This window comes from Protopterus annectens, chromosome 8.part0 (genome assembly GCF_019279795.1).
Source record: "Protopterus annectens isolate FY-2018-M chromosome 8.part0, PAN1.0, whole genome shotgun sequence".
NCBI lineage: Eukaryota > Metazoa > Chordata > Ceratodontiformes > Protopteridae > Protopterus > Protopterus annectens.
The window spans coordinates 900,595,023-900,607,860 of NC_056741.1; the positions used below are offsets into that span (position 1 = coordinate 900,595,023).

The 12,838-nt window shown below is 42.0% G+C and overlaps 1 protein-coding gene across 1 annotated transcript in view; it reads left to right on the top strand.

Annotated features, from left to right (window-relative positions):
* KMT2B (lysine methyltransferase 2B) overlaps positions 1-12,838 on the top strand; it is a gene marked incomplete in the record, with an annotated part of 4,527,268 nt that overhangs the window by 1,148,394 nt on the left and 3,366,036 nt on the right. Inside the window, 2 exon segments of the mRNA XM_044079325.1 lie at positions 4,234-4,331; positions 4,427-4,564. Coding sequence (XP_043935260.1) covers positions 4,234-4,331; positions 4,427-4,564 — 236 coding nt within the window.

Sequence of the window (12,838 nt, forward strand, 5' to 3'; positions counted from 1 at the left end):
GCAGTGCCCTTTGGCTTATCTACTGCACCCAGGGTCTTCACAAAATGCCTGGCACCAGTAATTGCATTTTGCAGACAGAGTAATACAAATCTATCCTTACTTTGACGACTGCCTTATTCAAGCAGAGAACAAGGACATCTTACTACAGCATCTGTCGTTTGTAAAAAGATTACTAACCGGTCTAGGGTACACAGTAAACGAAAATAAATCAAAACTCGTACCCTCTCAAGAGATAATATTCCTGGGTGCATGCTTAAATACAACTGCCCAGATGGCTTATCTCACGCCAGACAAACACAGACAACTGACTAATTTCAAAATGTTAGCAACAAATACCCAGTTATCTGCAAGAAAAATTCTGCAAGCTTTAGGCTTCATGGCATACTACTAATTCCATATGCAAGACTGCATATGAGGAAACTTCAGTGGTATCTAAAAAGTGTTTGGACTCAACATTGCCACAGCCTGGAAACAAGAATTACCCTCATTCCCTGCCCGCAAAAGGAGTTTTGATGGTGGGCAAAAGCCTATCACCTCAACACAGGACAGCCATTCACCTTACCCACAGCCAGGCAGACATTGACAACAGATGCATCAGATTATGCCTGGGGGACCCATATGGCAGGAAGATGTATTCAGGGCACATGGTCCACAAGTCATGCATCTACATATCAATCAAAGAGAGATGCTAGCTGTTTAGAATGCCCTGACAGCCTTCAAGGATATACTTCATCCAGGACAACTACTGATAAAGATGGACAATACTACAGTCATGTGGTACATAAGCAGGGGGGGCACGCATTCACACCCCCTCTGCAGACTAGCCATGAGCTTGTGGGACACTGCACTGACTTACCAAGTACATCTGCAAGCACAATTCCTGCCAGGAAGGATAAATACTCTGGCAGAAGAACTAAGCAGAAACCTAATGGATCCCCACGAGTGGAAATTGGATCCACAAGTCTTCAACATAACAAGGAACTGGGGGTGCCTGGGCATAGACCTATTTGCCTCCCCTCATAACTGCCAACTACAGAGATTCTGCACAAGGACTTATCACAAACAAGCATGGAAAGTGGATGCTCTTATCTTTCAGCTGGAAAAACCTAACAGTATATGCCTTTCTTCCTCTCCTCCCCAAGGTACTCCTCAAGGGTCAGACAAGAGAAGCCAAAAATGATACTGATTGCCCCAGACTGGCCCCGCCAGCACTGGTGCCCAATCCTAAAGAGCTTGTCTCAATGCCCAGCTTTGACACTACCCCAAATTCCTCACTTATTGACCCAACAAGACAGTATGATACTGCACAGCCAACTTAGGACCTTAAACCTGGCAGAATGACGGATAATGTAGCCATTCAAGATACACCTCTCTCTAAAGCAGTGATGGATGTTATTTTGGAGGCCTGGAGGCCTAGCACCAGAAAATTTTATGCAGAAAAATGGAAGAGATTCTGTGCTTGGAACAAGGCACATGGTATTGACATGACTGTTCCAAATATTCCTCAGATTTTGCAATACTTAACTGAAATGCTGGATAAAGGCCTTTTCTTTTCATCAATTATGCCTCTGCCATTTCAGCTCATTACAATACAGAACCACCTATTTTTTCTCATCCATTACTAAGGCAGTACTCAGAGGGGCCAAAAACATAAGACCTCCAAGGAGAGCACCAATACCTGCATGGGACCTCAACTATGTCTTGGAAAAACTCACACTGCCTCCATTTGAGCCAGCATCTGCAGCTGATATACAGTTCTTATCCTGGAAAACAGCTCTGCTGCTAGCAATTACCTCTGCTAGACTAGTCTCAGAGTTACAGGCGCTCGTGGCTGTGGAACCTTTTATCATTTTCCATCCTGACAGGGTTTCTCCAAGGACAAACCGTACATTTATGCCTAAGGTAGTGTCCAGTGTGGCCCTTAACCAAACAATTCATTTGCCTACTTTTTATCCAAACCCACAGAATAAGGGTAAGACACTTCTGCATTCTTTGGATATTCACAGGCAGCTACGCTTCTACTTGGACAGAACCAATGCTTTCAGAAAAATGGAACAGCTTCTAGTAGCATATGCTGCAGGATCACAAGGAAAGCCTATCTCAAAACAGGCTATTTCAAAGTGGATAGGCCATTGCATTTGTTTCTGCTATTCACAGCATGGCAAATTAGTGCCTAAGGGCATTAGGCCACATTCAACCAGAGCAGCAGCCACTTCAGCAGCTTTCCTCAGAGGAGTACCAACCAAAGACATCTTGGAGGCTGCAACTTAGAGTTCAGTGCATACTTTTACAAAGCACTATCATTTACCTCTCTACTCTAAGTCCAGGGCAGGTTTTACCACTGCAGTTCTGCAAGGCCTGATGGCCTCTCCTAATACTATTTAGCACCAGCCTCCCAACCTTAGCTTTGGGATTCAACCCAATTGTAATGACTGCAACAGTGACACACTATGAACATAGTACAGTTGTGTACCTACCATAAATGTAGATGTTCGAGTGTATTCACTGTTGCAGTCCAGATTACCCTCCCACCATCCCCCTTTTTACCTTGCTGGGACTTATCTGTACTTCTCTATTCTATACAACCTATGTGGTGTATTTGCTTGTAGATGAAGGAAAAGTTGATTTTTGTATATGCATGCTTATTGGCATAATTTAGCCTACCATTTTAGGGGCACCTGGCGTCTGCTGCATCTTTTATACCCCTGGCGCCCTGACGTCAGGGAGGAGGCGACAGCAACCGACGCCGGACCTAGACTTTGGAACTCGGGCCGATTGCGGCAGCCTGCCAGCAGGATAACCCAATTGTAATGACTGCAACAGTGAATACACTCTAACATCTACATTTATGGTAGGTACACAACTGTACTTTTCCCTCCCTCCAGCCCCCTGGCTTTCTCTATCCTTTCTACCTATCCTATTTATGGCCATCTTTTATGGCAGGGGTATTTACTTTTTACTGGAGGTGTTCCACACCATGTAATAGTTTACTATTTTGGGGGCTCCTGACATCTGGGGCAAGAAAAACTGATGTAATGGTGTCAGCTGCATGTTTTATACCCCTGATGACCTGACATCGTGGAAGAGGCAACAGCATCCAACGCAGAAATCCCAAGACTTCGGTATTCGGGCCGACTGGGCCTACCCTGCAGGCAGATAACCCAAGTGTGATGACTGCAACAGTGAATACACTCGAACGTCTACATTTATGTTAAGTGCACACAACTGTACTTTTTAAACTACTAGTACTATTAATTTGAGACACTGACAGAAAAAAATTAACATGAATTAGTACACATTTTCTGAAGTCAAATTAGTCTATAAATAATCAGTGTGTAAAAGTTTAGCAGGGATTAAGAGGGACAGTTGAGAGAAATGTGAAAGAGCTTACTCCTAGAAATGCAGACTACTTGCCCTTTGCATAAGTGTAACCGCAACGAGGAAACAATGTCAGCACTGCTCTTTGCAGTCTCTGTAGAGAAAGTATACTGAAATAGTCTGAGGTTAATAACTTATTTACCTCTGCAGAGTGTTGTTGATCTCGCTCCTGGCACAAAATAATGCAATGCACTTCACGCAAGCAACAAATGCAAAAGCAGTTTCTTTGATAACTCTGGTGTTGGTGAATGCTGGTGTGCCACCCAAAATGTGGTGTCATCTTTGACACGCATGTCGAAGGTTCACCATTACTGGCTTAGTGTGTCACTCGGCAGTGGGCTACAGTATCTTTGTTATTGTGCTGTGGTTTGCATGAAGATGTGCGCTAATAGCCAATGAATGAATTTGGCAGTCACGTCGGGTAAATTCACTTGACCTCATGTAGTGTGCCTTTACGGGATTGTCTGTCTACCAGAGTGTGAGAAGTTACTGAAACATTATTTTGACTGGTGGAGAAGATAAACCCTCTCAGTTCACCCGTGAAGGAAAGGGTATGTCACTGATTAGCTGTTATGGTAAGAATTTCCCTCTCTGACAAAATAATGAGAATAGTTAGATGTAGTTGTCTTAAATTGTTTTGATGTGCTTCATTGGTCTTATTTTGCTGTGATACACTTAGTAGTGTGTTATGGTATTTTTACTGCATCTGTTTGATGCATTCACATTTGAGTATGCAGCATGTTGTATTTTCATATTGAATTTGACTGTGAAAAACATCTTTTTTGTTTTTTAACCTCACAAAATTGTGCTTTTAGAATTTTGTTTATGCAAAGCCTTTTCCCTACGTTTTTGCAGATTTTGTCCCCTATGAAGGCTTCGATGAGCAAAGACCACAACGTAGATCAAACTCGCAGAGCAGTTTACAGCTAAAAACCAAAAAGAAGCCAGAGAAGGTATGTGAAGTAATTTTTTGTATATATTTTACTGTCAAATATTGACTGTTGATTTACATGCTGCCATTACATTTCTTGAATTATTTTTACTTCAGATTTCAGAAGTTTACAGTGCTCGTCTTACTACACATAGTTGTCCCAAAGAGCAGAAGATTAAAGCTCTGAGCTGTTTTCAAGCTGCTTCCTGTACCCAAGGGACATTGTTTGATTCCTTCCACTTCACCTTTCCTGCTGTGTGACTCTGAGGAAGTTGTTTACTCAGACAGTGTTTCCAGTTGTCAGCCCTGAATGAGATATTTGAGTCCAGTGAGCTTACCGATTAACAAATGTGTGTTTTAAAAAAAAAAAAAAAAAAACTTGAGAGGATATATCTTGTCATAGAATTCATTTTCAGATTTCTTCCTTGTGCGGACATTTTGTAAAGCAGGACTGTGAGTTTACAATAAGGGAAACACTTAAAATGATACCTATGCAGATCAGTGGTAATATATACATGTGTGTGTGTGTGTGTATATGTGTGTGTGTGTATATATATATATATATATATTTATATATGTGTGTGTGTGTGTGTATATATATTTATGTATGTGTATGTATGTATGTATATATATATATATATATATATATATATATATATATATATATATATGGTTCTAGGTCATAAGATCGACAGCCACTTTCACCGACAACAGAAACATCGACACCACATTACCGACAAACCATAAACACGACACCTCACATGCCCGACAAACAAGTAACCGACGGTCCACAAACACGAAACCCCATACACTGCACACACCACAATAACAACAATCAACTAACAAAACACATCCCTTATCCAAAACCACACACAGAACACAAGCACACCAAAATCCTCACAAACCCACACTAAACCTCACACACACAACTATGTACAACCCTAACCCAAACCCTTACCCTAAGGTCCGTCACTATCGCACACTCAGCTAGCCCGCGCCCTAACTCACTTAACCGCCCCTAACCCAAAAATACCACTACGCACACTTACCTAACCAGCCCTAACCCTAACTCACTTAACCCGCCCCTAACCCACAAAATACCACTACCGCACACTTACCTAACCCGCGCCCTAACCCTAACTCACTTAACCCACCCCTATCCCCACAGACTGTCACTATCCACACTTACCTTACTCGCACCCTAATGTCCGTCACCACAGCATACTCACACAGCCTTCTTTCCAACTCACTATCCCTGGCGTCGGCATGTTCATCCGTAGCGTCGGTCTTCCGAGTGTCGATCATCTGGCGCCCGCTAATCCGTTGTCGGTTATATCGGCTGTCGATCTTCTAACCTAGACCCATATATATATATGTGTGTGTAGGCAAAGTTGGATCGGATGGTGATTTTTGCCAGCAACTGTTTCTTATTGAAGCATGAATGCCATGATTGAGTTTAATCTGAGACCACCTTTGTAAGGAATTGGGATTTTATGTAAAGCAAACTCTGCTGTTAGAGAAGATTTTCATTAGGTTCATCTTGTGCATTGTCTCCAGTGTGGTTGATAGGAATAAGCCTTACAAGTAGGTTTCAGCTGGGGTGAAAATGTGACTTGGGAGTACCATTTCAGGTTTATGCAGCATACATTTGATAATTGGATATCAGGGAACCTTCATTGGTGGGTCTGCAGTTTTTATCCTCTATCCTGTTATGCCTCTGCATTTGTTTCTTTGCAGCTTCTGAACTGTAGGTGCACACAGTTGACAGCACATAGTTCACCACAAGGAAGTGTCTAGCCAATGGCTGCATTAGTTTTTGCTGCTGGCTCAGTTAAGATTTTGCTGCTGACATGGGTTGCATAAGAGATCCTGTGTTCAGTGCCTAAAGCGATGGAAGCTAGACCTTAATTTTCAGCATCTGTTGCGGAGTAGGGTAATAACACAGTAAATCCATGGGATCATAATAAGTTGAAATTTTCTATGCATTGTAGTAATAATGTTAGTCAAATTACATAGGTCATTAGGAAACACTGGTCTGTCTTAAAAGATGAAAATATTGAACTGGTTGTGGGTGAAAAACCTATATTAAGATATAAAAACAAAAAATCCTTTACGAAGATGTTATGTAGTTCGACGGCCAATGCTGAATTCCATAAAGGAAGTAATGTTAGAGCTATACGACCGTGTGGGGATTGTAATTTTTGTGAGTATCTGGATAATACGGGTCAATTCCTACATGCTAATACAGGCAATATATATATATATATATATATATATATATGGGTCTACTACTAATTACCGACACGATTCCCCGACGGAAAACTCCCCGACGCCAGATGACCGACATCACACAAACCCGACAACGCAAAACACCGAACACCATTACACCGAACACCATTACACCGACACACGGAACGTAAACAACACGCGACACTACATAGCATACACACTAGCCCTGACCCAAACCCTAACCCTAAGGTCCGACACTATCGCACACTTCACCTACCTGCACCCTAACCCTAACTCACTTAACCCACCCCTAGCCCAAGCTCCGACACTAACGCACACTTCACCTACCTGCACCCTAACCCTAACTCACTTAACCCACCCCTAGCCCAAGCTCCGACACTAACGCACATCACCTACCTGCACCCTAACCCTAACTCACTTAACCCGTCCCTAAACTACAGTCCCTCACTAGCACACACTTACCTTACCCGAACCATACCTCCGACACGAACACACACTCACCTTTCCCACAGCCTAACCCGACATCCCACAATCTCGAGCACTTACCTGACCGCTCCTAACTCCGTCACCATCGCACACTTACCGCGTCGCGATCGCACATTCCCTTGTCGGTCTTTCCGCTGTCGGCAAATCACCCTGTCGGTACACTTACCTGTCGGTCATCTGGCGTCGGTGAGTTTTCCGTCGGGGAATCGTCGTTTCGGGCATTAGTAGTAGACCCATATATATATATACACACCTTTGAATGTAGTAGCATATTGTAGTAGTATAAATATAGTCTGTCTAGCCACTGTGTAGTTTGCCAGTCTTTTTTGTGTGTGGGGAAACTAAGACGATTAAGGGTAGAATGCAGGAGCACCTGTGTAATATTAGAATGACTTCTCACTCAAACTCACTTGCAAAGCATGTTATGTCAACATCCGTAGATCATACTTTCAAATTCCTGGTTATTGCTGTAGTACAGAAGAGCTCCCCGATAGGTGATGTTAAAAATGTAACTCAACTAAGAAAAACTAAATGGATTCATAGGTTCGTAGATGTGTACTAGGCTAATGGCCCTGGAGCATTTACAAGCCTAGCCCATAGAAGTGCCCTGGCATTGTGCTGCCCGACGTTAATTCCCAGTGCCTCTGTCAGGTAGAGCCACTGGAGCGATCCCCGGGGTGAACTTTCTATTTCCCATCCACTCAAGATTTCTCTTGAAGAGAGCCAGTGGGGTGCTCTGCTTGACATGTATTTAATCTTAGGAGTACCTGTAACAAAATACCTGAACTGTATACTTGAATAGCAACCTACCCTTCGGACATCTTGGTCACTTCTGAAACCCAGTTAAAGCAAGACATTAGGAGTGCTAAAATCATTCTCACTGGATGTAATATTCTCTGAACTAACAGAATGCAAAAAAGTCTTGCTGATTTATTACATACAACAAAATTATTAACCTCTATCCTTCCTCATTCAAATCCCCACAATTTGACAATGCACAAATACTCACCTTTGAAATATAACTAAATAGCAATAAAAGACTAGTTATCATAGCCCTACATATTTTCCCCTTAAGCAATGTTTTACCAGTGAAAACATCCTTTGTTGGCTATCCTCTGGCAACAGTCTGGAGACAATAACACTAGACAAACCTAAACATTGATTGGCAGTCAAAATAACTCTTGACTACCTTTCATACTCCATACAACTGTATGCCCTTCTTCCAACTAATAACTCCAACCAGGGTTAATAAAAACAGAGAGCCCTTACCAGACTGGATCCTTACCACCACTCCTAATAAAATACCTTCCTCTGCATCTCTCCCTGATATTGTAAGCGACCACCTCCCAACTTTTACCATAAGACATTATACCCACATCTATAAGCTGCATCAGTATAGTCAAGTAAGAACCCTCTCTAGATTCCAAGTAGACTGTTTTACACACACTCTAAAATTCTATAGCTGGAGTAAGCTAAGAATATTTCATTTGGATGAAGCAGTTTCTGAATTTAATAATGTTTTTCCTCACTACTCTTGTCACATGTCCCCTTAGGATTAAAATAGATAACCTTGCACCATGGTTGTCTAGAAAAAAGTCAGATATTCATGTAGCACTTTCCCATCGGATATCTGAGAATGGCTACTGATGCTGTACCCTACCTAGTCTCAGTACATGTCTGAAGAGTATGCCCAAATATTCATGAAAAAAGATTTTCTACTACCTCTCCACAAAGGTAGCAAATCAAGTGATACCTAAAGTTATAGACCAATTACAATATTTCTTCATTAACTAAAATTTATAAAGTATGCATACACATTCAACTTCTAATGCATACCTCTCCACAAATAACTCTGTCCCCTACCCAACATCAGTTTTACCCTTTCTGCAACAGCACTACAGCTTTGATAAGCTAATTTAATTATGTTTCCCAAAGTAGAAACTTAGGAAATCTAGTCTTCTCACATTTCCTTGAAGTGTTATTCCATGAACTCTTACTGTGGCCTTAATGATTCAACTCTCCTCTGGTTCTAGAGCTAACAAATAAGAGAAAAATCAGTAAAATGACACAGAAATCTATACTTTGGGTGTCTTTTTTTTCATTAAAGATTTCTGTATTTCCACTAAACATGCCAAAATAGTCCAATACGTTGACTCCTGACTGTTCTTTTCAGCCAAAAACTTAACTGATCAGCAAAAACAAGTCTTTGTCAACCATTGAAACTTGGATAGAAAACTCCCAGTTGCTCATAAATCCTAGAAAAGTAAATTGATGTTATTTACTACAAAGTACTTAAACCAGCAAACCCCTCTTTTAAAGATAAGTTCAACCAATAATATACCATAATACAGATGGTGACTGAAACAAAATGACACCGTGTAGTAACTGGCAATTGTGTGAAATTTGGTTGCACCTTCAAAGTCAGTAATTAAAAAATCAGAAACTTGGACATGTATACAAGATAAAACAATTCCTTGAAGATTCGGCTAAGAAAACAATATCACTTCTTACTTAATCCCAAACCTTCTCTGTTCCTCCTCAGTATTTACTGATCAGTAAGCCTCTCAAAGGAATAAAGCAGAATAGCGCTACAATAAAATAGCTAAATTAGCTGCTAATCACTCCTACAAGACTCGTCACTATCTAACCTTAAAAAGCTTACCTGGACTGAACTCCCTCAGCATTTAATCTACTCGTAACTGTTAATAACCTTATCTGTAAGCTGGAAGACTGTCCTTCACTGAAATATACCATTTAATAATATTCACCTACCTGCACATTACACTTGGGTGACAAGCACCTTCTTGCCATAAGTATGAACAACAATAGCATTGAGTCACTCCTGTCACTCTTTCTCTAGTCTTTGGAAATCCACAGCAGTGGGAGTAAGACACAGACATACACTAAAATAATTCAAAACCCATTTAAAACCACATCTGAATAATTTGCTCTTTTTCTACACCTGGTTAAATGACAGTAATCCAGTTACACAACACTTAATCCTTTACTTAAATATATTTCCACTGACTAGTTGACATATCTCAACACATCTTATTTTGTACACCTCCCCCTATGCTTTCTTACCAACCTTTGCACTTTAACACTACTTTTTTGTACCCATCTTTCTCGGTTTACCTTGAATGTCACTCTTCTCTCATGCTAACAATACTTGTATAGTGTAATTGTATATTTTCATTATATAAACCTTGATGAAGTATTACGTATTACAGGTTTTACACACTTTACCATGTCCCCTTTCTCTCTTAAAGTTACAAGATGTTCTTCTCTACTTAAATTGCATTATTGCTTAACTGTGTATTATTGTGATATGTACTGTCGATTATGTACTCTAAGTCAGAGCTTTTCTCCCCAGGCCTCCACTCGAAAGGAGCACTTAGCAAAGTCAGATCTTTTTGTTAAACAAAATCAAATGCATAAAAATAAATATAACTTTTAGTTGTGATACATAGTGTTATATGTTTGCTTTCAAGTTTATTGTACTAGTCACATTAGCTTTTTTTCTTTCATTCTTTTTTTTTTGTTTTGTTAAATAGGCATATTTATATACTACTGTAGTTGTTGTTTTTCCTGGGATTCCCTATTGGTAGTCATTCTTTGGCAGGGCTAGCCAACCAGTGGCATGAAGATTGGTGCTAGACAATGGTCACAGTTGATGTCACCCCAATTCCATGTGCAAAAGTAGGAAAAAGGGGGGTGTGGATGTATGTGGTTAGAAGGATTCATTTACTTAAGTTTCTTTCATCCCATTTCTCCATTGTTAAGTTTCTCCATCATTGTTTGATATAATAGTCAGAGGGTACAAATGCTTTTTGTGTTGGCCTTGGTTTTACTGTTGCATGGTGTTTCTTCTTTCCCAATGTTTGTGTGATTTGAGTTAATGCATATAAGAAAATGAAGGTGTGGGTGCAGGCATCTTTCCCCCATAAAAAAAAAAAAAAATCATTGAATTACTATTGTAAGGTGTGTTGTATAAGGGACCTGTTTCATTCATTAGGGATCAACTAGTTAGATTGCTTGATTGTTGTTAATTATGAATGCTTACTACTGCAAGCTTGTCATCTTGTTTAATTCATTTTCATTTCAAAACAGTACATGTTATGTGATCCTATCTCGCCTACATTCTGTACTGATGGGCTCGGAGCCGATCCCTCGGCTCCGACTCGGCACGCTTATGCTGTAGAGCGAGGCCTCTTATTGGCTGAGCTATCTTTATCCCAGGATGCACCACCTCTAATCCCCCAGATCTCGTTTGCCGCTTACAGAGCTTAGACGTGGTCTCAACTTGGCTGGGCTAAGTACTATTTATTTAGGCTTTTTCCTGTCAAAAATTTGCTTGATTTAAATCCAAAAGCTGTTTTAACGGCTAGTCTTTGTATACGAGTGTGTTTTGGTAGTTTTGGTTGAATTGGTTGGATTTCGTGTTTTTTCCTGTCAGGGAAGGTTCCCGTTTAAGTTAGAGGGGCCTTCCTCTGTGGTTTCTACTACCTTAGTTGTGTGTGGGTGAAGTACCCGTTTAAGTTAGAGGGTCTTGACTCTCTCTATTTCTCTCTTTCTTTTGTGGAAAGTTTGTCTTTTCCTAAAAAAAAAAAAAAGGTTTTAGTTTAAAATTTTAACACTAAACCCTTCTTCTAATTGTAGACAACTGTGTTTTGGCTTGGCTATGTCGAAAGAACACAAACCCTCCGGGTTTAAGAAATGCACGAGGTGTGGGTTTAAAATGTCCATAACGGACGACCACTCCTCGTGCGTCTATTGCTTAGGTGCTAAACACCTACAAGAGTCGTGTAGTGTGTGCCACGCGTTCTCTTCTAGAGTCCTCCAGGAGAGGAAAAACAAATTAATCCTCAAAGGATTAATCAAGCCTTCCTACGAGGAGGCTTTATCTTCCTCTCCGTCTCCTTCTAAAAAGAAGAAAGCGTCGGCTCCGACCAGTCAGTCGGAACCGACCGCTAAAAAAGCTAAGCAGACTTCTCCATCGGCTCCACGGACTTCGGAGCCGAGGTCGGAACGGTCTGCCTCAATGCCTCCAGCCTCGACCCCTCTGGTTTTGGAGCCGAGGTCTGGGGCATCGAGAGGCGGGTCACCCTCATCGGCTCCACTGATATTGGAGCCGATAAGGGTTACCGGCTCAGACTCTTCCCCCTCGGAGCCGAAGTCTTTATCGGCACAGAGGGAAATTTCCTTGAAACCTTCTTCGGAGCCGATAGTTGAGTCCTTTCGGAGCCGGTCCCCGAGCCCTTCGAAGCCGATGGAGAAATCGGTTCGGGCCCGATCGGTATCCTTGAGATCATCCAAGATGTCTGATTCGGACATCGACAGGGTGCTCCTTCGACTCTTCCAGTCTCCGGTGTTCCAAAAGATGGTTTCGGCTCCAGCCCATTTGGCTTCGGAGCCGATCGTTCACTCCCCTACTGTGGTTCCTCCTCCAACAGCTTCGGCACCGTTGGAGCCGGTGCTGGTGGAACCTGTGGAGGTGTTAGGGTCGGGCCCGACCCTTGCTCCAACTCCGGCTCTTGGGTCGGAGTTCAGTACACGGACTTCTTCCTTCGGCCCTGGGGGGGAGGCTTCGGGATTGATGCTTTCGGTCCCAAGTCTCCCTCTTGGTGCGTCGGCGGGAGTACCGTCCACTGTTGTGGCCACGGAGGTGGGACCCTCCCAGGATTCTGGTGGTCCCGCCTTCAGGGCTATGAGGAGTGCTTTAGCCAAATCTTCCTTGGCTACCTCCACGGTTTCCCCAGCTCCTTCCCTACATTTGGAGACTGGGTCGTTGGC